Source organism: Eschrichtius robustus, chromosome 1 (genome assembly GCF_028021215.1).
Source record: "Eschrichtius robustus isolate mEscRob2 chromosome 1, mEscRob2.pri, whole genome shotgun sequence".
NCBI lineage: Eukaryota > Metazoa > Chordata > Mammalia > Artiodactyla > Eschrichtiidae > Eschrichtius > Eschrichtius robustus.
Window position 1 is genome coordinate 75,599,448 of NC_090824.1, and position 25,766 is coordinate 75,625,213.

The window sequence follows — 25,766 nt, forward strand, 5'->3', positions numbered from 1 at the left end:
CGAGGGAGAGCAATAGAGACGTGATCTGGGCTAGAGGGGCCGGAGGTCGATAGATTGAGTGGCTAGAGAGGCCGGAGGTAAGGGGCTGTAGAAGTCGGGCGGACCCGGAATTCAGAGGAAACGGGACCATGACTTATGCTTATCTCTTCAAGTACATCATCATCGGGGACACAGGTAACCCGCGGGCGACAGCCCTCAAGCTGGGGCGGGGATTCGAAGCACCGAAATCGGGTCTTGGGGGCGGGACTCATTCAGTGGGCTGGGCGAGTAAGTGAAGCGGGGGCGGGGCGGGCGGCCGGGGGCGGGGCTCGGGGTTCCGGGCTCCGGGCTCCGGGCTCCCCGCTCCCCTTCCCGAGTCCCGGACGCCCCGACACTGGACTGTTCCCGGGCGGCGTAACTCCTAGAACGCGCGTCCTTTTCTTTCAGGTGTGGGGAAGTCATGTCTCCTCCTGCAGTTTACAGACAAGAGGTTCCAGCCTGTCCACGACCTCACAATAGGTAAGTGCATGTACCTGTCCTAGAATAGGTTATGAAATATGTCTAGCTAAAGTGGAAAGTTAGCAGCCTTTGGTGTTCGAAGTAAAAAGTTACCTCTCCCTATTTTTGAACTAGTCTAAAGTTATGTTTAGTGAAGTGTGACTAATCAAATGCTGATAAATGGGGAGTAGTGTAATGGGGAGTAAGTAATTGAAAGGTAACTTTAAATTTAGAGATGAGCGTGAGGTATGGATTAGTTGCTGTAGAATTTTTTTTTTCCAAATGCAATTTGTATGTCTGTGGAAAATCCCACGGAAACATAACTATTCAAAAACTCACCTTGCTTTGTGGTAAATTAGTGCGAACCTCACATGTGTTTTTTCAAAGTAATCACTATTATATAGATTTTGTGTGTGTGTTGGAAAAGAGGAAGCAAATTGAAGAGCCATCCCAGACTTAGAATTAAAAGGTACATGAAACTAATAACTTTTGTTTTAAAGAAAAGAGTATGATAGAGTTCAGAGACACACTGGTGATCCTGGGAAGTATGAACATCTTCCACACATTTGTGATAAGGCATGGCCTGCTGGGGCTTTAACAGCCCCTTCCGCATAATCTCCATAACTCAAGCCCCCCAAAAAATATATGTGTAAAACTAGCCTTCTTGCCATGCAGATGCAGTTTCAGAATAAAATCCCTAGCTCCCATTCTTACTATATTGCCACTTCCAAGTCCCACCTTATGGAAGTCTAAGCTACTACTGATCCCAAAGGACTTATTCAGAAATATCTAATGAGGTTAGAAAAGGATTTAGAGGATAGTATCAACAGGAAAATATTTTTGCAAATGATTATTAAGTGCACAACCACTCTGTGCTAGGTGCTAGTGATACAGTGCTTAACAAGGCAAACACTGTGCCTACATTGAAAGCTCCAATGTAGGAGGTGGGGCTGGGGGCATATAATGACAAGTAAATTTAAACTGCAAAAGAGGAAAAGAGGTACCACCTCTATCAAGAGAGGCTGAAAATGGAAGAATGAGCAGGAGTTTGCCAGGCAGAGGGGTTGTGGAGATGAGGGAAAAGTGATCAGGGCAAGAAGGAATAACATGTGCAAAGGCTCAGGAATAACAGAGATCAGGCTACATTTGGAAAACTGAAAGTAATTTAATATGGTTGGAGCATGGAATTTAAAGTGGAGAGTGGGAAGAAATAAGGCTAGAGAATATATTGCAGAGCACAGGCTCCAGACGCACAGGCTTAGTAGTTGTGGCTCACGGGCCTAGTCGCTCCGCGGCCTGTGGGATCTTCCCAGACCAGGGCTTGAACCCGTGTACCCTGCATTGGCAGGCAGATTCTCAACCACTGTGCCGCCAGGGAAGCCCTAGGGATGCAGTTTTGAAACACCTGAAAGTAATGGGAGCAAATGACAAGTTTCAAAACAGAGGAATGAAGTGATCAATCAAGTTTTCCCCAGAGTCCAGTATAGGCTCTGTTTCTTTCTGAATTCAGTTTTCTGTACCAAGATAAACAAGGCAGTTAGATAGAAAATATGTGCAAAATATGAAGGTTTCTGTGTAATTAGAGGAAGTTGCATAAAAGGGGACAAAAGTGTTATTTTTTAATTCTTCCTCATTGAAATTCCATTCTTCTTGTCCAGAAAGAAAACAAGATTAGTGACTTTTTTTTTTTAGTAACTATCACTATTCTTGATGAAGCAGTCCAGAGTAGTAAGAAGCAATTTTTTAATTTGTCTTATTGACTGCAGAACTTTAGAGTTGAGATTCTGGTCCCATTGTGCCTGGGGCCACTGAATAGCAGAAGCTAGATTAGTGCTCTTTCTTACTTGGAAATCAGAAGTCCTGGAGTAAAGTACTGTATAAAAATAGAAAATAGGACAAATTGTTTGACTTATCATCAAGTATTTTTAATGTAAGTAATCTTCAATTTTTAAGTTTTGTCCTGACATTACCTTGAAAGAAGCTGAACGCCAGGTAAACCAAAATCTTTATCAGACTATCTGTTTCCAAACTCCTAGGAGGAAGGCTGTTTTCCAGTGAACTCTGGGAATTATTGGAGACCTGAAATGTTTCATTCTTGAGAACCTACTTCTTAGATAGGTGCTTTTCTAAAACAAAAATTCTAGAATTGCAAAAAGAAATGTTGTTTCATATAGAGGACTAGAGAGTGACTTTGAGAAAATATTAGGAAATATTTTCAAAATTTTTAGAAGTTTTTAAAAAAGTTACAAAATTAAACATTACCTAATAACATTTAAGCATTAAATAATAATGCTAAAAATTTATTCACCTTTTCCTTGATTTCTTAATTAGTTTTATCCCCATGTCTGCTTTTTGGTTATATTTCCGAGGTCATTATCTAGAGCACAGTTTTTAATTCTAGAAGGTAAATAAAACTTCAAGGAGCACAAAATGAATTGGAGCAAATAGGCAGCTGTAATGTGCTTAGTGGTACTAAGTGCAGACAGAGGATGAGTCTTTAGCACATTGAGGAAAAGCATGAAGCTCTCATTCAACATGGCTATTGTTCATTCTTTCTCTTGGTTTTCACTGACAGGTGTGGAGTTTGGGGCCCGTATGGTCAACATTGATGGAAAACAAATCAAACTGCAAATCTGGGATACGGTGAGAGGAAACAAAAATACTTTAGTACTGAATATAATAGTAAAGGCTGATGCAGGGGCAAAGGGCTATGATGGTGGGGCTAATGGTGGAGATCAGAGTAGTAGAAGAGTGAAATCAAAGAGATAGGGAAGCTTTCACTTCCATCTGTAACAGTTACAAATTCTGAATGCCATATCTTTTTGTTTTAAATTACCCAAATAATGTATGCGTTTGCTTTGTAAAAATATTGATTAAATAATCCCAAATTCGGGAATTCCCTGGCAGTCCAGTGGTTAGGACTCTGTGCTTTCACTGCAAGGGCCCAAGTTCAGTCCCTGATCAGGGAACTAAGATCCCACAAGCCACGCAGCATGGCCAAAAAAAAAAAAAAAAATCCCAAATTCATTTGTATTTTACTTTGGAATGCATTTTGATTCTTAGGAAATGAGCCTATCTGACTTTGTAGGAATGGATTATATATCTTGAAACTATATATAATCTGATGCTTCTGTTTGGGGGAGATTAGAAAGCTGTTAATTCTCTTTATCTCTATCTTAATTCTTTGCTGCTTCAGACTTTTTTTTTACTGGGGATGGACAAAGATACCTCAGACTGATGCAGACCAACCCAAATTGAACTGCTCACTCTTTCTAGCTTATTGGCTCACAAACTTTGGTTCAGGAACTTGGATTGAGATTAAGAAGTAAAGTGATTTGATTTTTTTTTTAAAGATTTATTTTATTGATTAATTGATTGATTGATTGATTGCTATGTTGGGTCTTCGTTTCTGTGCTAGGGCTTTCTCTAGTTGTGGCAAGCGGGGGCCACTCTTCATCACGGTGCGCAGGCCTCTCACTATCGTGGCCTCTCTTGTTGTGGAGCACAGGCTCCAGACGTGCAAGCTCAGTAGTTGTGGGCTCAGTCGCTCCGCGGCATGTGGGATCTTCCCAGACCAGGGCTCGAACCCGTGTCCCCTGCATTAGCAGGCAGATTCTCAACCACTGCGCCACCAGGGAAACCCTGATTTTTTTTTAATAGATCTTTATTGGAGTATAATTGCTTCACAATACTGTGTTAGATTCTGTTGTACACCAAAGTGAATCAGCCATATGCATACGCCCTCTTGCATCTCCCTCCCACCCTCCCTATCCCACCCCTTTAGGTCGTCACAAAGCACCAAGCTGATCTCCCTGTGCTATGCGGCTGCTTCCCACTAGCTGTTTTACATTTGGTAGTGTATATATGTCAATGCTACTCTCTCACTTCGTCCCAGCTTACCCTTCCCACTCCCTGTGTCCTCAAGTCCATTCTCTATGTCTACATCTTTATTCCTGCCCTGCAACTAGTTTCATCAGTACCACTTTTTTTTTTTTGGATTCCATATATATGTGTTAGCATTCGGTGTTTGTTCTTCTCTTTCTGACTTACTTCACTCTGTGTGACAGACTCTAGGTCCATCCACCTCACTACAAATAACTCAATTTCATTTCTTTTTATGGCTGAGTAATATTCCATTGTATACATGTGCCACATCTTCTTTATCCATTCATCTGTCGCTGGACATTTAGATTGGTTCCATGTCCTGGCTATTGTAAATAGTGCAGCAATGAACATTGTGGGACATGTCTCTTTTTGAATTATGGTTTTCTCAGGGTATATGCCCAGTAGTGGTATTGCTGGGTCATATGGTAGTTCTATTTTTAGTTTTTTAAGGAACCTCCATACTGTTCTCCATAGTGGTTGTATCAATTTACATTCCCAGCAACAGTGCAGGAGGGTTCCCTTTTCACCACACCCTTTCCAGCATTTATTGTTTCTAGATTTTTTGATAATGGCCATTCTGACTGGTGTGAGGTGATACCTCATTGTAGTTTTGATTTGCATTTCTCTAACAATTAGTGATGTTGAGCATCTTTTCATGTGCCTCTTGGCCATCTGTATGTCTTCCTTGGTGAAATGTCTGTTTAGGTCTTCCACCCGTTTTTTAATTGGATTGTTTGGTTTTTTGATATTGAGCTCCATGAGCTGTTTGTATATTTTGGAGATTAATCCTTTGTTGTTCATTTGCAAACATTTTCTCCCATTCTGAGGGTTGTCTTTTTGTCTTGTTCATGGTTTCCTTTGCTGTGCAAAAGCTTTTGTTTCATTAGGTCCCATTTGTTTATTTTTGTTTTTATTTCCTTTATTCTAGGAGGTGGGTCAAAAAAGACCTTGCTGTGGTTTATGTCAAAGAGTGTTTTTCCTATGTTTTCCTCTAAGAGTTTTATAGTGTCTGGTCTTACATTTAGGTTTTTAATCCATTTTGAGTTTATTTTTGTGTACGGTGTTAGGTAGTGTTCTAATTTCATTGTTTTACATGTAGCTGTCCAGTTTTCCCAGCACCACTTATTGAAGAGGCTGTCTTTTCTCCATTGTATGTTCTTGCCTCCTTTGTAGTAAATTAGGTTACCATATGTGCGTGGGTTTATCTCTGGGCATTCTATCCTGTACCATTGATCTATATTTCTGTTTTTGTGCCAGTACCATACTGTCTTGATTACTGTAGCTTTGTGGTATAGTTTGAAGTCAGGAAGCCAGATTCCTCCAGCTCAATTTTTCTTTCTCACGATTGCTTTGGCTATTCGAGGTCTTTTGTGTTTCCATACAAATTGTAAAAAACTTTTTTTAATTCTGTGAAGAATGCCACTGGTAGTTTGATAGGGATTGCATTGAATCTGTAGATTGCTTTGGGTGGTATAGGCATTTTCACAATATTGAATCTAACAATCCAAGAACATGGTATATCTCTCCATCTGTCTATGTCATCTTTGATTTCTTTCATCAGTGTTTTATAGTTTTCTGAGTACAAGTCTTTCACCTCCTTAGGCAGTTTATTCCTAGGTATTTTATTCTTTTTGTTGCAGTGGTAAATGGGAGTGTTTCCTTAATTTCTCTTTCTGATTTTTCATTGTTGGTGTGTAGGAATGCCAGAGATTTCTGTTCATTAATTTTGTATCCTGCAACCTTACCAAATTCATTGATTAGTTCTAGTAGTTTTCTGGTGGCATCTTTAGGATTTTCTATGTACAGTATCATGTCATCTGCAAACAGTGTCAGTTTCACTTCTTCTTTTCCAATTTGTATTCCTTTTATTTCTTTTTTTCCTCTGATTGCCATGGCTAAGACTTCCAAAGCTATGTTGAATAAGAGTGGCGAGAGTAGGCATCCTTGTCTTATTCCTGATCTTAGTGGAAATGCTTTCAGTTTTTCAACATTGAGTACGATGCTTGCTGTGCGTTTGTCATATGTGGCCTTTATTATGTTGAGGTAGGTTCCCTCTATGCCCATTTTCTGGAGAGTGTTTATCATAAATAGGTGTTGAATTTTGTCAAAAGCTTTTTCTGCATCTTTTGAGATGACCATATGGTTTTTATTCCTTAATTTGTTAATGTGGTGTATCACATTGATTGATTTGCTATATGTTGAAGAATCCTTGCATCCCTGGGATAAATCCCACTTGATCATGGTGTATGATCCTTTTAATGTATTGTTGACTTCTGTTTGCTAGTATTTTGTTGAGGAATTTTGCATCTATGTTCATCAGTGATATTGGTCTATAATTTTCTTTTTTTGTAGTATCTTTTTCTGGTTTTGGTGTCAGGGTGATGGTGGCTTCGTAAAATGAATTTGGGAGTGTTTCTTCCTCTGCAATTTTTTGGAAGGGTTTGAGAAGGATGGGTGTTAGCTCTTCTCTAAATGTTTGATAGAATTTGCCTGTGAAGCCATCTGGTCCTGGACTTTTGTTTGTTGGAATATTTTTAATTATGGTTTCAATTTTATTACCTGTGATAGGTCTGTTTATATTTTCTAATTCTTTCTGGTTCAGTCTTGGAAAATTGTACCTTTCCTAGAATTTGTCCATTTCTTCGTGGTTGTCCATTTTATTGGCGTATAGTTGTTTGTAGTAACCTTTTTTTTTTTTTAAGGATAACTGCAATTTTTTTAAAAATTTATTTATTTATTTATTTATGGCAGTGTTGGGTCTTCGTTTCTGTGCGAGGGCTTTCTCTAGTTGTGGCAAGCGGGGGCCACTCTTCATCGCGGTGCCCGGGCCTCTCACTATCGCGGCCTCTCTTGTTGCAGAGCACAGGCTCCAGACGCGCAGGCTCAGTAATTGTGGCTCACGGGCCCAGTTGCTCTGCGGCATGTGGGATCTTCCCAGACCAGGGCTCGAACCCATGTCCCCTGCATTGGCAGGCAGATTCTCAACCACTGCGCCACCAGGGAAGCCCGTAGTAGTCTCTTATAATCCTTTGTATTTCTGCAGTATCAGTTGTGATTTCTCCTTTTTCATTTCTAATTTTATTGATTTGCGTCCTCTCCATTTTTTTCTTTATGAGTCTGGCTAAGGGTTTATCAATTTTGTTTATCTTCTCAAAAAACCAGCTTTTAGTTTTATTGATCTTTGCTATTGTTTTCTTTGTTTCTATTTCATTTATTTCTGCTCTGATTTTTATGATTTCTTTCCTTCTACTGACTTTGGGTTTTCTTTGTTCTTCTTTCTCTAGTTGTTTTAAGTGTAGGGTTAGATTGTTTATTTGAGATTTAAAGTGATTTGATTTTAAAAAGCATTTCTGATGGCCCACTGGAAGTATTTTCATATGCTAAAGTTAAATGCTGCCATATGATTCAACCATAACACAGGCCTCCCTTAGACTTTCCCTTTTAGTTCCTAGAAGGCCACAAGGAAGGAAGCTTTCAACCATAGCAGAAGACAAGAAAAAGTAGGATAAAAGCAAAACAGGAATCAAATAATTTAAGACGTAAAACCATTAGAGGATAAATAAAATTTAAGTGAGCTCTTGGAGGGAAAAAACATGTTTTAAATCTTAAAGTTTTGTTAATATTACCAACAAACTTCTTTAGAATTATTTTTGGATTTTGATGTTCTAATAGGCATGCAACTCATTAAAACATTTGTATGATTCCTATTTTTTAATATATATTTTTATATTTATTTATTTTTGGCTGTGTTGGGTCTTAGTTGTGACATGAGGGATCTTCATTGCAGCATGTGGGATCTTTTGTTGTGGTGTGCGGGCTTCTCTCTGGTTGTGGCCTGAAGGTTTTCTCTCTCTAGTTGTGGTGCGTGGGCTCCAGGGCGCGTGGGCTCCGTAGTTTGCGGCACGTGGGGTCTCTCGTTGAGGTATGTGGGCTTAGTTGCCCCACGGCATGTGGGATCTTAGTTCCCCAACCAGGGATCGGACCCATGTCCCTTGCATGGGAAGGCGGATTCCTTACCACTGGACCACCAGGGAGGTCCCATTTGTATGATTCTTATAGTAAGAGATTCTTGTATTGTTGGAAAAGTAACCTTAGAATTAGTGTACTGGAACACTCTTCTCACCTTCAAACCTGGGTTTAGGTTATATGAAATAATGTCTAAGAAAACAAGCTTTTGTGCTATGAAGTACTAAGCTCCTAAGTTTATTATTATTATTTTTTTAAACATCTTTATTGGAGTATAATTGCTTTACAATGGTGTGTTAGTTTCTGCTTTATAACAGAATGAATCAGTTATACATATACATATATCCCCATATCTCTTCCCTCTTGCGTCTCCCTCCCTCCCGCCCTCCCTATCCCACCCCTCTAGGTGGTCACAAAGCACCCAACTGATCTCCCTGTGCTATGCGTCTTAAGCTCCTAAATTTAAATTATGGATTCAACATATATAGAGTTTATAACTTTTGGCCAGTTACTGAACTGGCCTTTGAGCCTAATTCTTCCCATTTGTGATATAATTAGTATCATTACTGTTACTGTTATTATACTATGAAAAAGCTATTTATTTTCCTATGTCCACATCTTAGTTTTCCTATCTTTAAATTATGAACAGTAGTCTTCCTTCCTAAACTTTATGTAGGAATATGAGGATAAAGAATTTCAAGAATGTGAAAACTTTTCCGGGAGGATAGGTTCAGTGCTCAGGGTATTCATATTTAGATGATTTTGCTTCCTTTAATGAAAAACCCAAAAAAAACCCAAAAACTTCTTCCATCAGGAAACCAAAAGTATCCAGTATATGGGGGCATTAATAAATTGCTCAGTTATAAATAAAACTTAATATCTTGGCCCCAGTTGGAAATGAGATTAGAGTATAAACAGTTGGGTTTGTTTTAGGAAAACTTTGTCCTGGGCCCTGGGCTTCTTTCCCTATTTGTTATTCCTGTTTGCCATGACAAGATCCCAGCAAGGGACATCTTGGTAGTCCTGCCTTTATTAGTGGAACACTAAAGGTCAATCAGCATATGCCCAATTTAAGTGCTTTGTATCTAATTTTCTACATTGATCCATCAAAATGAAACTTCCATTAGACAGGGCATTGGCATTCTAAGATAATTTTCCGTTTTATAGGTAAAGGAATAGAAACAGAAAAGAAAGGTTAATGTGATATGTTCAACATCATATGGGATTGAAAATACTCTGAGTTTCTAATTCTATTTCCAGTTCTTTCCTAGGGGATATTGGGAAATGTATGGGAATGTCTTTGATTGTCACACTGTGGGGCACTGCTAGCATTGCGACGGGGAGCCAGCGATGCTAAACATTCAGCAATTTGATGGACAGTCTCATAGAAAGAGTTGACCCACCCAAAATATCCATTGCACTGTCATTGAAGAATATTGATTTCCCACCTGGACTTCTCCCTGGGCAGTCAGGTTTCCTTTTCCCTAATTCTCTTTTCTTAATAGAAGTTCTTTGGTAAAATTAAGTCCTTTGTGTTAGAGTGGCATGTGATCAAGTAATTTCTCTGGAAATAACCTGGTTTTGTTGGGATTTTTTTTGTTGTCATGTTGATGGAAAAGGCTGGACAAGAATCCTTCCGTTCTATCACCCGTTCCTACTACAGGGGAGCAGCCGGAGCACTGCTGGTGTACGACATTACAAGGTGAGTCACGTCTGGTGGGTGAGAGGGAGATTCTTTCCTCTGTTCTCAAAATCTTTTTTATCTACTGAATCTAGTTAGAATGCTAAAGAGGAAAGCCCTCTCTAATGTTTTTCTTTACACATATAATTTTCCCCCTTTTCCCATACATTTGGAATTGCTTTGGCATTTTGAAATAAGCCTTTGACCCACTTTCTAAGCTTTTCTGTTGTAGGCGTGAAACCTTCAACCACCTGACCTCGTGGTTAGAGGATGCCCGGCAGCACTCCAGCTCCAACATGGTTATCATGCTGATTGGGAATAAGAGGTAAAATTTTATGTGTATAAATAATAAGTACCAGGAGTCATCTAGGTACTCTGGACATTGGATCATTTGGGTCCTAAACTTTTTTAGTTTAGGTACATTTAGTGTCTCAGTTAAAAAAAAAAAACAAAATTATTGTGGTAAAATATGCGTAACATAAAATTTACCATTTTAACCATTTTTAAGTAGATAGTTTTGTGGCATTAAGTATATTTACATTGTTCTGTAACCATCACCGCCATTCATCTCCAGAACTTTTTCATCTTCCCCGACTGAAACTCTATTACCATAAACAGTAATTCCACATTCCCCTCCCACCAGCCCCTAGCAACCACCATTCTACTTACTGTCTCAATAAAGTTGACTATTCTAGGCACCACATATAAGTGGAATCATACAATATTTGTCTTTTCATTACTGGCTTATTTCATTTAGCATAACGTCTTCAAAATTTATCCATATTGTAGCACGTGTCAGAATTTCCTTCCCTTTTAAGGGTGGATAGTAATCCATTGTATGTATTTACCACATTTTCTTTATTCATCCATTGATGTACACTTCAGTTGCTTCTACCTTTTGGCTATTGTGAATAATGCGTCTTGTCAACATGGGTGTACAGATATCTGTTTGGGTCCCTGCTTTCAGTTCTTTAGGGTATATACCCAGAAGTGGAATTGCTGGATCTTGTGGAAATTCTATGTTTAATTTTTTGAGGTACCGCTGTATTGTTTTCCATAGTGGCTACACCATTTAACATTACTACCAACAATGCACAAGGGTTCCAGTTTCTCCACATCCTCACCAACACTTGTTATTCTCAATAAATTTTCTAAGGCACCCATAGGCCAAAAGACATACCTAATAGTTTTGTTATTAAATAGATCTAAACAACATAACGAGTATTTTTGTCATAACAACTAAGTGAAAAATGAAAAACATAAATTAAAAGAAAAAGAATTTTTTATTTCATAAATAACCATAATGACAGCACAGCTTCTCAAACCTTGGAATCAATATTGGACACTTCCACTCTCCGTTCCAAATTGGTTTTTGTGCAGGGTTTGCTTTTGGTCACAGCAACTGCCAAAAAGTCAGCTTTGCAAAGATGTGCAAATGTTGAATGGAATCTGTCAGGATCTGATGGTGACATTGCCAGTTATATCAAGCTTGTAATTTATGTGGTGTTCTGATGTTGAGTGTTGCTGTGTTTCCCTTGAATATTTAAAGTAACCTGTGGCACCCTTGTGAGTTTGTAGTAGTGCCTAAGGTGCACCGTTTGAGAACTGTGGCCACAGACTAATTGTACTCATTTATTGGTTCAACCAATTTATGGAAAACCTGTTATGTCTTAGACATTGTGCCAGACCCTGAGTGTGCAAGGTGAAAACAAAGTCCTGCCCCCATTCTCATGGAGCTTACAGTCAGTGGGGACATAGATATTGAATATAAAATGATTTGTATCTGATTACAAATTATGATAAATGCAGTGAAGGGGAAGAAAAAGGGCACCATAAAAAAGAGTACTTATTTTTAATTTAGAGTTGTAATTTAAGCTGGAATCTGAAGGATGTGCAAGAGTTCAGTGGGCAAAGATTTTAAAGAAAGGTATCAAATAGGGGTAACAAACTGTGTGAAAGCCTTAAACTGGGAAGAAGCTCGATAAGTTTATAATGTTGAAAGAAACCGGGTACGGTTGGACTAAATCAGAGGGGAGTGGTGCGAGATGAGGTTGGAAAAGAAGGCAGGGGCCAGATCTCATCATGGCACTTACTGATCTGAGAGAGGAGTTTGGATTTTATTCTAAACACAGTAGGAAGCATTTAAGAGTTTTAAGCAGAGAAGTAGCTTGATAAGGTTTTAAAAGATCACCCTGGAGGGGAGCAAGTGTTGACGTGGATCTCGGCAGCAGCAGTCCAAGTGAGAGAGTGGTGGATTAGACTAGGTCGATGGCACTGAGAGAGAGAAAAGGATGATTTTAAGGTACGTTTTGGAAGACCTCGCTTTGGGGTGGATAGGGTATTTGGAGTGAAGGAGGAAAAGGTGTTAATAATGTCTTGGTTTTTGGCTTGTGCCATTTATGGAGATGTGGAAGCTTGGGACAGAATCAGGACATTTCATTTTGATGTACTTCTGAGGTGCCTTTTACACATCAGAGTGGAAATGGAGAACAGACAAATGGACAAACTGATCTGGGGCTTAGAGGCATGCCTGGGCTAGAGGTACAAATTTGGGACTGTTGCCATTTAGGGTTAGTTCTTCCCTGGTCTTCACACAGCTGATGAATAATAAATCTACATTTTGCAGGTTTGTTGTTCTCTAATGGACTTACTCCTTGATTTTTTTTTTTATGGTGAAAAACTGGAATCCTCCCAAATGAAAATTTCCAATTTGAAAAATGAAAATCAGACAGTTCACCATTGCCTTATTCTGCAGCCTTTTATCCTGTCTTGCATAAAGTCTTTCCATGCCACTTTATTTTTTCTCATTCCTTGGCTCTGTCTTCACATCCTCAGTATCACCTAATTTTATCCGTATCATTTTCTCTGAATCCCTCATTTCCCTAGTGGCAGGCTGCTACTTATTATACACATTAATAATGAGACTAGTGAGCGTTAAGGCAACTGTGTTCTCCCTATTCCTGGCTCTCTCTCTTCTTGTGGATTGACTCTAGTAAAGAGGAAGACACTTATCACTATGGGATTTGACATCTATGACTTTTCTACTTTCCAGTAACTGGAATTTCCCTTTCCTCTTCTTTCCTTTGCTTTAACTGGATCTCATTCAAAAAAGCAGCATAGGGCATAGACCTTGAGTAACTAGGGGGCTTGCCTAACCTCTTATAAACCTTTTTCTCTGTAATAAGAGTAAGGTGTTATCCTCAGCCATGCAGCAGCTGTCAAGAATCTGATCTGAAGAATATTTTCCAAGAGGCTACAGAAATCAGTAACCCTATACAAGGAACATCATGCAGGATCTGCATTCTTTATGGATTAACTGGCAGTTGAAACAGCTATGGGATTCTTTTAGAACAAGAGTTTCTTCTTTCACTTGGATCTTTTTTTAGTTTTCTCCCCAATTAATCTCTTGCAGTGACTTAGAATCCCGTAGGGATGTGAAGAGAGAAGAGGGAGAGGCCTTTGCTCGGGAACATGGACTTATATTCATGGAAACGTCAGCCAAAACAGCCTGCAATGTTGAAGAGGTACTATTTGGGAAAAAGTAGGGAAAGTTTTCAGAGATTATACCATAGCTTTGTCCTTTTATTCAGAATTCTCTTCCCTTATAAGACATGGGTAAGAAAAGGATGTCTTATGGTCATAGTGACCATATGTCTCCCTTTAAGGGAATTTTTCCATTTCTTTTTCCTTGATTCCTAAGGCTTTACTTTTATATTAGATAACATTAATTGGTAAGTGTGGATTGACACTACTGTTATTTGTAAATCAGTAGAACTAATGGATTCCACTTTAGTCATTCATAAGCCTGATACTGACTGTATCTTCAGTAACTAACTGAGAAGAGAGCATGTTTGTTTTATTTGCAGAGGGTGCCAACGTAGGAACCCTAGGTATATCGTGTGTCAGTACCAAAATACCATAGAATCCCCTTTTTCTTTTTGAAACTACTCTCAATGGCTTTTACAGGGCCTTTGGGGGACCGTCTGTATTTTTACTCCATTCTCCTAATAGTTCCTAATTCACCTTTGAAATCCAAATCGGAATAATATTTGTATTCTCTTTTCTTAATCTCTCTAGCTAAACTTGAGCCTAATACTATGGTTTATGTTTCCTTTAGGCCTTCATTAACACAGCCAAAGAAATATATAGGAAGATCCAGCAGGGTTTATTTGATGTCCACAATGAGGTGAGATAGGGTGGGGGTCTGACAATTAACTTTGTTTTGTCTTAAACAGGATAGGAAGCTCCCTAGAATGTAAGCACTTCCTATCTAACATGATACTATTTGAAGCTATGGCAATTCATACTTGATTTTTTTTTTTAATGTAGGTACACAGAAACCTGTCATCCTTTTCATTTTTTCTCAAGTCTGAGACCCAGAATGCTTAAAGAGATTATTAATTGGTGATCTAAAAGGTTTACACGATATGGGAGATTTTCTTTTCAACCTCAGTTTTTTACTATTCCAGAGCTTGGGGAAGTGTGATTCTTAATTGCTGAGCACGGCCATTTCTATAAAGCAAATTTGCGGTCAAAACAGAAAAAAGAATTATATGCTAATATGCTGCCACTTCTCTTTTACCTCCTCTTACTCTTACCTCATCACATCCTGATTCTGCACATAGCTATGAAACTTAAGTATAACAGTCACTTTAAAAATGGGCATAAAAGCCACTTCTAGTCATCGATAATACCAGAGCTGGTCATCTTATCTTCACTGTCACAGATTATCGTTCCACAGCAGTCTGGCTAGAGTGCATGGTTACCTGCCAAGGCCATATCTACTTCTAGAAAATGTGATTAATGATTTCTGCTTTTACCCCTCTCCTTTCTCCCACTTAACTTTCACACTGAGGTGGGAACTACTGCCTCTTTTCTTCTACAGGCAAATGGCATCAAGATTGGCCCCCAGCAGTGTATTTCAACATCAGTGGGACCCAGTGCCTCCCAGCGGAGCTCTCGTGACATGGGGTCTGACTCTGGCTGCTGCTGAACATCTGGCCTGGACTCTTTTTTCCTTCCTGGAACAGCTTCAGATCAATAGGCTTAAAGAAAGAGGTCTTACTTGCTTTGGCTGAGAAAAGCCTCTTTTCAAGGTGTGATGTTTTGCCTTTCCACTTAAAGACCAGGGGAGAATTTGGGCCCTTATTGACCTGTCCTTCTTCAGGGACGTGAGCATTCCCTATAGACTAGGGCTCTTCTCATCCTTCTATTTTAATTTCTAAAGTGTTAGGATCAAAGCTGATTGTCATGGTAGTTCAAAAATAAATTCTTTTATAAGCATATACAATCTACTCCCCACCAAGGATTAGTAACAACGGTCTAGGACCTTCTGCTTGAGCACTTGAGATTACTGGGATCCGGCCGGCCTTTTGACCGTAGATCCTCAGTCTTGGGATTTCATTGAATTTTTTCACTTGCCACGTCATAAGATTTGTTGCAGATAGCAGTTCCTTCTACTTGAACTGCTCAAGGATGCTGAATACTTCTCCATCATCCCATTGCTAGTTTCTCTGTCTTAGAGTAACTACAAAATTTTGAAAGCAGTGGAGTTGCTCCTGGACCTGTAGCCACTTACTATCATTACCTAGAGAAAACATCTTTCCCTGTTCATTTTGTTTTAGGGACCAGACCTAACATTAGTAAGTCAGTGTCTTTCACCAAATAGACTCCTACCGTTTCATCACACACACTTCTTAAGGAGACCTATTTAGACTTTCTACTGTAGTCAAGCTAATCTGCTTACCGGACATGACATATTTGCTTCCACTCCTATGCCTTTGCACATACCCTACTCTCCACTAACATTATACTCAAAGCCCACATTTTTTTCCTTCAGAACGCCTTCTTTGACTGACCTAGGGACTTCTGAACAATTATTGACATAGTACCTTTTAGCTTTCATATATTGTTTATTCATATGTATATTTATTTGTATTTATGTTACTTTGTAAATATGTTTTATAGTAGCTTTGTGTGTGGAACCTGTCTCCCCGTGTAGGTTGTAAGCTCCTTGAGAGTAGGAACCGTGTTACCCTTTTAGTTTTGTAAACCACTTCCTCCACCATTCCTTCACAGTGCCTAGTGCTACTCATGTGATCACTGAATTTGACTGACATACTTAAAGACCTGGAACAGGTTTATCTTAGGCTGCAGAGGAAACAAAAGGCCTTAGAGTCATCTCTTTGTAATTCTGTCTCAATCTCTTCCACCTGCTTACCCTGGATTCTGTATTGCCCTTCTCCCTGTCCTCTCTCTCCCTTCCCTGGCGCTTCACCTCCATTCCATGCAGCATACACTAAGGCTGCCTGCTTCCAAGCAGTCAAATGAGTGGATACTTCTCCAGCCATTCTCCTTTTCAAGAGCATATAATACTATCCTTGTCAGCTTTGCCTTAGCTTCACTCATCATGCAGCCTTCTGGGTCAGTTGCTATGTCATTTTGACTTGATGTCCTGTTCTCTTCCACAGCACTGAGGTCTCGTGAATTTTCCTCATTGTTTTGTTGTTGATGAATTGTTTCATAATTAAATATATGCATGTATCCAAGCTGCAGACATTTCGTGTGTCATTTCTGATTGTATCCCAAACGTAAGTAGATACTCCCCTTCTAGGGAATTGTATCAAAGGTATTGGAAGAAGCCTCCTTAAGATACATTCATTTTATACAGGATTCTGCCCCCAGTAGTAGTGGTATTATTTAATAGTGTACCACAGGAAGTTGGAAGGCATTTGGAGTATTGCTTTGATTATTGTTTGGTTTGGTTTGGTTTTTGAAAAATCCTACCTCATTCTAAAAGGGATTGAGGCTGTTGAATTTGGCCTGCCCCCTCACACCAGGGACAAAACTAAAGTAAATATAACTTAATAGTTTCTGTACAGGAGTTTTACTTTACCAACCAAAAAAACCTTTAGTGATTGGGATGAATCAGAGCACTGATCAGAGATAGCATTCTGCCTAGAGCTGCTGCTTTCAGTCATTAAAGGATACCATTTTGATATTTTAGAGTGTATCTTTTTGATCTGAATCCCACATCCAGTTATTTTATCCAAACCACTGATAACTTTCTATACTCAGATATTTCACCAATTTTAGGGAAGCATGAGAAACAGAAGTACCTGGGCAAATTCATGATCTGTGTTGATCATTGTTGATGTTCTGAATGAAATGGTCATGAAGAATTATAGAAAGTGGATCTCCCATGTGAAGAATAGTAGTTATAAGATAATATGGGTGTTGGTTGGTTTTTGAAGGCCAGGACCATTGGAAGTCATACTATTTATAGCAGTCTAAATCATCACTATTTATAGATCATTGCAGATAGCAGGCACACCCATTCCCCTTTCTATAATGCCTATTAACTGGTTCTTTAGATAGTAGGTTTATTTTGTACCAAATAAGCAGACGGATAATAGGTTCTCATTATAGAAGCTTAATAATTAAGATCATATCTGTATACGCATTTACAGATAAATATATTGTTCTGGTAAGTCCTAATACTAACATCAAGTTTAATTTGGCCAACAGATTTTGTTCAATATACAGAGAAATGTATTTGGCCGAGTCTTAATCACTTCTGCGATAAAATACTGATTCGTGTGACTCCTTAAGGTCTCTGAGCTCCCACCATGTATGACCATGCAAATGTTACTCCTTGAGAAATTCCTTTAATGATACGGAAAGACTCCCTTCACTCAATTCAAAAAAATAAAAACTTCTTGTAGCAAGTTGTAATAGCAGTAGAGATTTAAACTAGAAAACACGGGAAACTCTTTCTCATTGAGGGCAAGAGAATTTCACCTACACTAAAATTATTAACAATTTAAACGCAGTTATTAGAACATAACTCTGCAGCCAATGTTTCTAAGGCAGTCTCTTAATGCCCCTCCTCCTTGCATATAATTTCACCTTTAAGACTTCTGCTCTCTCTATCTGTAGTCACAGGTAGTTTGGGTCTATTGATGAACTTAGGCCTTTAAAAAAAAAAAAAAAAAGTTGAAATTCTTCCCTGAATCCTGTTCATTTCCAACTGACTAGCAGTACTCTGTACCGTCAAAGTCAGAACACTGGAAACCTTGCACGTGAGGCATAAGGATTAGAAGCATCTAGAATAGATGCATAACCTATGTTGATCTTATGCTGATATCCTGAGGAGTGAGGTGTCTCCAAAGGATTATCCCAGGAACTCGGAAAATCCAGTCATTCCAAGAATGCATTTTTGCTTCTTTGATTTGGTCAAGATCGCTTCCCTCGTATGAGAGAGAGGGTGGGGGCTGCCTCCAAGCGCATTCAGCACTATTCCACATTTTCTCCCCATCGTGACTGAGAGATACTCTGATCATCTAAAGGAGAGTACATGGGGGCTGCACCTAAGTAGTCCGACAGAACGCCGAAAGGGACTTCAAATTCCTTAAGCACTCCTTCCTCCTCCCCGCCCTAAGGCACCAGCCCGATCCAAGATGGCTTCCCAGAAACAGGTAACTAAAGGTTGTTTTCGTTTAGAGCGCCCCCAACGGCGGGGATCAAGAAAAGATGCCGAGAGACCTGAAAGTCCGTGAACTGAGAGCCGTCAGAGCCGACCTACCGCCAAATTTTATTTTCAATCAGGCACATTTGTGGTTGCCTCAGCCTTTTAGGCCCTCCCACCCTCAAGAGACTTCCTGGATGGCACTCACACTACCCTGCTGGAAGAGGCGGGGCGTCGGCCCTGCCATTGGTGGGTGGGAGCGTAGGTGGGCGGAGCAAGGGAGAATGGACTACTAGCAAGCTAGATTGAGCCGAGGGCTGGCCATGCTCCGCCGGAAGGCGCCTTGTTCTCCGAAAGGGTGAATTGAAACGCTGGCTGGAAAGGAAGCACCAGGACTTGTTCAGGTAGGCTTTCCGCTCACGCCCGCCGCTCAATGCTGGTCCAGGAGTCTTTGCAAAAGCTGAGGCTCTTAGAATTGGCTTCCATAACTCATTCTCCTCCTCGCGCCCCCGCCCTCCGCCCGTCCCCCAGTTGTAAGGGATCAGGTGCTGGGTGATGCTCTGGACTGAACCATTCTCCTTTGTGAGAGGCCGGGGGAGAGGGCGGCTGCCGGGCCGAGGGCCCCGAGTCTGGCCGAGCCGCGAACGGGGCTGCCCCTGCCCTTGTGAAGTTTTTAGGGCTTGTCATTGCATTACTGGGTATCATGTAGATTTGAGGCAGCTCCTTGTTCTCTTTGCCCCTTCAGAGGAGGGAAAACTCCCCCGGCTCCGTTTGGTTACTCCATACTTTGGACTCAGAAGTGGGAGGTTAGGGATTTTTTCTTTTTTTTTTAATTGCTTTTTTTTTTTTTTTTTTTGCATTTTAGCAATAAAGGTGGGTAAGAGAGCATGGGGTGAGCCTGTGCAGATTGTTTTACATTCTTAGGTGTAATTTCTGTGGATCTTTGGGAGAGCAGAGCAGGCGTTAGGACGTGTTCAGAGATGTGGGAAGAGAGAAGCTCAAGCCTTGCATCTCCATTGACAAGTCTGCAGAGCTCACTGGTTTTCTGTTGCATTATGTGAACTCTTCAGTGCCAGAAGACCCCTCCCCCTACCTCGGAGCGAATGCAATTTCTTTATTTACCTGTCTAGTGTCGCAGGAAATTTCCCTGCCATTGCAGCAGCTGTGCAAATGCAGCAGCTTCTACCTTGTAAGGGTCAGTCCTAAATGATTAAGGTCTTAAAGGAAGAGGTAAATAGTGGTGTATAGATGTTTAGTGGGCCAATCTCTTTTCAATGACTGAACACAGTGAGGCGGAAGTCGAAGACTTAGAACTTGATACCTTTTTCTTTTAAAGGATAGACATAGTGGAACGCCCCAAACACCAGAGGAGCTGCATTGTCTGTCTGCTGCACCCTACCATCACACTAGCATCCACAGATTGTTTACTCTTCATGTTGCTCTGAACCTGTCAGTTCAGTCGGGGATTCTCTAACTGGTTATCCTTAGCATCACGTGAGGTCCTATCTGGTGTGGGGCACTTTAGGTGCTAGAAGGTGAGTTTGTGATTTGAATAATGTTCTCTCTTAGTTCGTTAGATAACGTCTTCTGCCTAGGAATTTCTTTTGTATTAATCGACAGATAGTTGTCAGAACAAACTGTGGTCAGCCTCTTAGGGCCAGAACATGGGAAGCTTCTCATTCCAAGTATTTTGGATTATCCCACCCCTTAAAAGAAAAGAAAAATTATGGTAAGGAAAACAGCATTTTTCATTTGAGAAGTCAGGTCGCAAGAGTGGTATGCCAGTGGGTCTGCAAGGCAAGATGAAGGACATTGGCCAAAGAGAGGGTAGCTGTGTGTGTAAAGACAGGCTTGGGGGAAGGTTTAAAACTGCAGTAGTAAAGGAGTAGTGGATTGGGATAAGGGATTTGATGGAGCAGTGCATGGGTACTTGCATGGTTGTCACCTTACCCATGTGTGATCTATCCTGTGCATCTGTCCTTCTGAGTGTGTCAGTTCCAAAATTGACAAAATCCACTTAGACATGGATAGAAAATGATAGAAATAGAAATCTGCTGAGCTGGTTGTGAATCACCAGGAAACACCTTGTATTTCCTGGGACAGCCTTCTCTGCAGCACCCGCTGGGTGATGGGGTGGAAGAATCTTGGTATTGTGGTAACCACCACTTCAGAGTTTTGCTTGTAACAAGAAAAATTTGCCATTTTATGTGAAGAGTTGAGTTTTTGATAGGTAAGGTAGGATGGCGATGGGGCTTAGTCTTTAAAAGAAACCATTGTATACATCTCCTTTGGAAAGGGTGTGGTATTTCTGGGCAAAACTACCTCTTAAGATTAATTTGTGGGTGCCAAGCACTGTGCTTGCTTACTGAAAGGATGAGATTTGATATTCTCATCTGTGGAAGGACTGTAACATCTTCACAGCATTCAGATGAATACTAAATGCTTTGAAGGTATTGTTTGTCCACAATCCTGCAAGGGTTAAGCTGTCTTCTGAGCTTAGGTTTAGCCTAATACCTGAAGGATAAACAGAAGACAAATATTTTTCTGGACCCTCTACCCTCACCCCTAGAAGTCACTCCACTTCTGGAGTTGCATTTGAGCCAGCCCCTGATCTGTAGGTCTTTGCTCGACCTACCCTTGCACTACTGTAACCAACTTAGTATTTACTATTTTACTTTTAGCATTCAGTCCATTGATAGACTATCGTTTTATATCTTACTCAGTTTAACTTTTTGTATCTCCTCTTTAATTAATTATTTATTCTCTTTCTCACAGAGTTGGTGCTCTTCCTTTCATCCTTCTGTTACAATTTTGTTCACTTTGCCTTTTGTTTTAATTCACTTACATTGTCCCTTTTTGCATCTGTCTTGAGGTCGTTTAAGAATGCAGAGATCCTTATTTTCAAGATATACTTCCTTTGGTGCCTAATACCCGAGTAACAGTTGTATTTCTGTTTTTTGTTTCTTGTTTTTTTTTTGGACCGCACAGAGCGGCATGTGAGATCTTAGTTCCCCGACCAGGGATTGAACCCGCGCCCCTGCAGTGGAAGCGTGGAGTCTTAACCACTGGACTGCCAGGGAGGTCCCAACAGTTGTATTTCTATATAACAAAGCTGTTGTGTGAACCATTTACTATTGCCTAAAGGTTTATTTAACCATTTATTACATTTTGAATTTTATCCTGGATAACCTTCCCCCAGCATTAACCTCTGTTTTGTTTTGTGTGTACACTTGTATGAAGTTGTAATTTGGCTCTGTTTTTTGCCTAAAAAACTAATTCATATTGCCTTGAAGATTTTCATTGTCTCTGTATTGCAAAATAAGTCCACCTCTTCGTAGTCTCTGAGATTTCTCATTAAGCTGTTCAGTAGGTAACATTTCTTTTGCCCTTTTATCACCCGTCACTTTCTATCCTTCACTAGACTCTTGGTTGTTGAATGACACATGAAGCAAAATGCTCAACTTTAAAATATGTTAATTCTTGCTTTCAGATTGCAGCAGGAGACTTTTAAAAATAAAGCACTTAATTTCTACCCACAAATGTACATTACATGATAATAAAAAGCCTAGCAGGCGTAAACAGAAAGACTGGCATAGATAATTTCTTTGCATTCACCTTCAGCAGGGATGAATCCAGGGATGTATTCCAAGCAGTAGAGCAGTGTAGGAAGCCTAGACAATGTTCTAGCCTCTTCCTATTCAGACTTTCCAAGTATATTCTCACTAGTTTGTTTGAAAAGAGTTCCCAGAACATGTTCAAATAAAAGTACAAAAAAATTTCAACATCAGACCAAGGATTTTAAACATTACTTACTCTTCTGTGTAATTTTTGAGAGAAGATTGGCTTCGTAACTGAAAGAATGAACCATTCCTGATTTTATTCCCTCAGTACATTTCCAGAGAAATTTATTGTGTATGGCTTCTTTTTATTTGGTATTTTCAGACTTTATTTCATTTTAAAAAGGTAATTAAATGACATACTACTGAAATTACTAGATAATAATAGAATTGTGCTTCTTTCCTCCACTGTATGTCAGCACCCTAAATCTGATAGTTCTAATCCTTTAGGCAATGTCCCAATATTCCAGTAATTAGTAACTCCGTAATAACAACACCTTTTTGTTTTGTTTTGTAGTTCTTCTAAAACTATGTCCGTAACTCTCTGAGAAAGAATATGTATTAACTGAATTCTTAATTTCACCTGAGAGGAAGGATATTCAAGACCTGTAAAGTCTTTGGGGTTTCTCAAATTGTCTCTCATGGTCATTAGGGAAACCTTTGGAATATCCTGCCTCCTTTTTTTCCTCCACTGCATACTTTGGGGATACATTATATCTTTAGGGATTATTCCTTTGGGACATGGGTATTCTGAAGTACCCAGTCCCATTAGTGATATGGGAATTTCTCTTTTGTTCTAGAAGAAACCAATGATTTCAGTAGTTTGGCTGCCTACTTAGAACCAAATCATAATAGAGTTTTGTAATAGAACATGAAAGTCATACTTCATATATTCTATGATTTTCATGTTCTGTTACAGATATCAGATGTATATCAGATATACATCCATCTAAATAAACTGAATGACTGGGAAGATTTTTCAGGATTTTTGAATAGGAGCTACCAAGTTGCATGAACACTGAACTTTCAGTGTTTTATTCTTTTTTAAAAAAATTTATTTATTTATTTATTTATTTTTGGCTGCATTGGGTCTTCGTTGCTGCGTGTGGGCTTTCTCTAGTTGCAGTGAGCGGGGGCTACTCTTCGTTGCGGTGCGCGGGCTTCTAATTGCGGTGGGTTCTCTTGTTGTGGAGCACGGGCTCTAGGCGCACGGGCTTCAGTAGTTGTGGCGCATGGACTTAGTTGCTCCGCGGCATGTGGGATCTTCCCGGACCAGGGCTCGAACCCGTGTCCCCTGCATTGGCAGGCGGATTCTTAACCATTGTGCCACCAGGGAAGTCCCCAGTGTTTTATTCTTCATTGCTTCCACTCAGTACCCAGTCATTCTTTGTTTATTTACACGTTAGTTCTTCTATAAAGTGTAGTGCTTTTGCCTGTTTTTCAGGTATGCCTCCTGTTGGGGGGACCTTTTCCATGAGGAATTAAATATATATAGGTAGTGGTCACTTCCATTCACTGCTTTCCTAAAAGTCATAGGAGTCAAAAATTGAGGTCCCTGGGTTTGGGCATGTGAGCTACCAAGGGACAGCCTAGTCAGCTGGAGAACTGTAAGTTCCCACAGGCAGGCATTGTGAAGTAAATGGAGTATTCAGACACTGGCATCGTTCATACAAACACAAAAAATGATTAATTGAATTACCTGCGTGTTGCCCTAGCCACCCGTGCTGGTTGAAGTCTGTTCCGTGGTTTTGAGGTTAAAGGGTTATACTGCTTTCTCAGCACAGTAGTACTAGTCTTTTGATCCTGCCCAGCAGTCCTGCTATTCTAATTATGAAACTTTTGCATCTATTTTAGTATCCCACCATTCTGCTTAGCAGATCAGCTCAGCCCAACCTCTAAGGAGTAATTTTGCTTTGAGAGAAACCTTTAGTGGTACTGTTTTTAAATTATTGGATAGGGAATAATAAACTCCTTTTTATTTGCCTACTGTGTGCCAAACATTGTACATTATCTTTTAATCTTCAGAATAACCCTGAAAATGTATGTGATGTTACTTTCATTTTACAGAAGAGAAAAAATAAGACTTAGTGAGGTTAGATCATTTAACCAGGAGTAGGACTCTGGTCTGTCAGACTTCAAAGCCTCATTCATTATTGTCTCCCTACATTTAGAAATTCATTGCTGACCCCTGTAGGAGAACTGTCTTTGACCACAACATTAGACGAGTAGGCATTCCATAGCCTGTTACAGCTGTGTCTTTAGCAGTTGTAGAGCCTTGAGAATGTAAAATTTCTTTTTGTCTTTGTATTTCTGTCTGTTAAAAGGAAAAAAAAAAAAAGAAGAATAGTGTCTTTTATTTAACTTAGTTATTTTGAAGATAAGATTATGTGAAATACTTGAAGCTCTACAGAGGAAAATCACTTGGTCAGTCTTGCAAATAACTCCATTTTTTAGCCAATGCAAGTCAAACTAGCCAACTGAATTTTCATCAGTCCCGTGTCGCTGGGTCATTTTTTGTGCCTAGAGGCACAAGTGTGATAGTAACAGTGTTTCTCCCCCCAGCCACACATACTTTTTTTAGCATAAATGTTGCAGTGAAAACAATCCCTCATAAATAATTGAGTAAGAGTTCCCCAGTGGCCTAGTGGTTAGGATTCCGGGTTTTCACTGCTGCGGCCCAGGTTCAATCCCTGGTCGGGGAACATTGTGTAAGCTGTGCAGCGTGGCCCAAAAAAAAAAAAAAAAATTAAGTAAATATTTATATTTTTCTGTTAGGCTGAAAAAATATATGTATACGTGGCCCAATTAAAGTAGGGCATGCGAGGGTGGTGTGGGAGAGCGTAAAGAGGAACAGGACTCTGTTACCTGAATTGTATATATTATGGGGGGAGGGCAAAATGGGCAAAGGGGATCAACTGTATGGCAATGGAGGGAAAGTAACTTTGTGGTGGTGAGCACGCTGTAGTGTATACAGAAGTAGAAAAATAATGTACACATGAAATCTATGTAACGTTATAAACCAATATTACCTCAATAAAAAAAATTATGTATATCATTATTTGCACTGGATGTCCAAAAGTGGTGTCACACAAGGTAGATATATTAATCCAGTTAGATATTCCTCATCTAGAACCTAGAATATTATTTTCACCTTGGTGAACATGTGCCAGTGAAGAGGAACTTCTCCAGATCCAGTCTAACTTGACTTCAGGGCAGTGATCCTTAAATATTAGGTTTTTATATTCTGTCTTCAGACTTAGACCAAAACTCCAGAGTTTTACTGGAAAAAAATCTACAATGAGGCTGACTTAAAAATGAATCCATGCCCTATTTTTGAGTCATATGGGTATGGTTTCATCCATTCACTTCTTGCCATAGTTTCAAATTGGCCACCACTGAGGCTTTATGGTACCAAGCCTAAAGGAGGTAACTAAAATTTCACTGCTTTCAATAGTGATTACCACACTGTAGAAAATAGTCTTTTATGTGTATTGGATGCAGCTTCTTTTGCTATACCTGAAAGCTGTGTCTGCTACAGGTCCTAGAAAGTGAAGATGCTTAAGATTTTGTGATGCCTCTTCTGAATGTTTCTGGTAGGAAATGTGCCACTGCCTGTTTACTATCTCAGCAGTCTGGAGAAGCCCTTGGTTTTGGTCAGATACCTCCGTATTAC

General features: G+C 39.8%; 2 protein-coding genes across 4 annotated transcripts in view; both read left to right on the top strand.

Annotated features, from left to right (window-relative positions):
- The first annotated feature begins 30 nt into the window (after positions 1 to 30).
- Positions 31 to 16,557, top strand: RAB2B (RAB2B, member RAS oncogene family). Its single transcript, XM_068548049.1, has 8 exons — positions 31 to 174; positions 427 to 498; positions 3,053 to 3,120; positions 9,948 to 10,030; positions 10,242 to 10,334; positions 13,422 to 13,533; positions 14,127 to 14,195; positions 14,895 to 16,557. The coding sequence occupies exons 1-8, from the start codon at positions 129 to 131 to the stop codon at positions 15,000 to 15,002; spliced, it is 651 nt and encodes a 216-aa protein (XP_068404150.1). The 5' UTR covers positions 31 to 128; the 3' UTR covers positions 15,003 to 16,557.
- A 2,233-nt stretch (positions 16,558 to 18,790) lies between these two features.
- The window catches only part of CHD8 (chromodomain helicase DNA binding protein 8), a 57,218-nt gene continuing 50,242 nt past the window's right edge, over positions 18,791 to 25,766 (top strand). For 2 of the 3 annotated variants that reach the window (XM_068548072.1, XM_068548117.1), the window contains exon 1: positions 18,791 to 18,880. The gene's annotated coding sequence lies outside the window, so the exon portion shown is untranslated. Of the gene's footprint in view, positions 18,881 to 19,812; positions 20,012 to 25,766 lie in introns of all 3 variants that reach the window. The other variant, XM_068548083.1, reaches the window with a different exon arrangement.

Bases quoted from the DNA above. Each gene is read 5' to 3' on its own strand.
- RAB2B (XM_068548049.1), top strand. From the start codon at position 129: ATGACTTATGCTTATCTCTTCAAGTACATCATCATCGGGGACACAG. The intron at 13,534-14,126 runs GTACTATTTGGG...TGTTTCCTTTAG, and splicing joins CAGCCTGCAATGTTGAAGAG to GCCTTCATTAACACAGCCAA. The intron at 14,196-14,894 runs GTGAGATAGGGT...TTTCTTCTACAG, and splicing joins TATTTGATGTCCACAATGAG to GCAAATGGCATCAAGATTGG.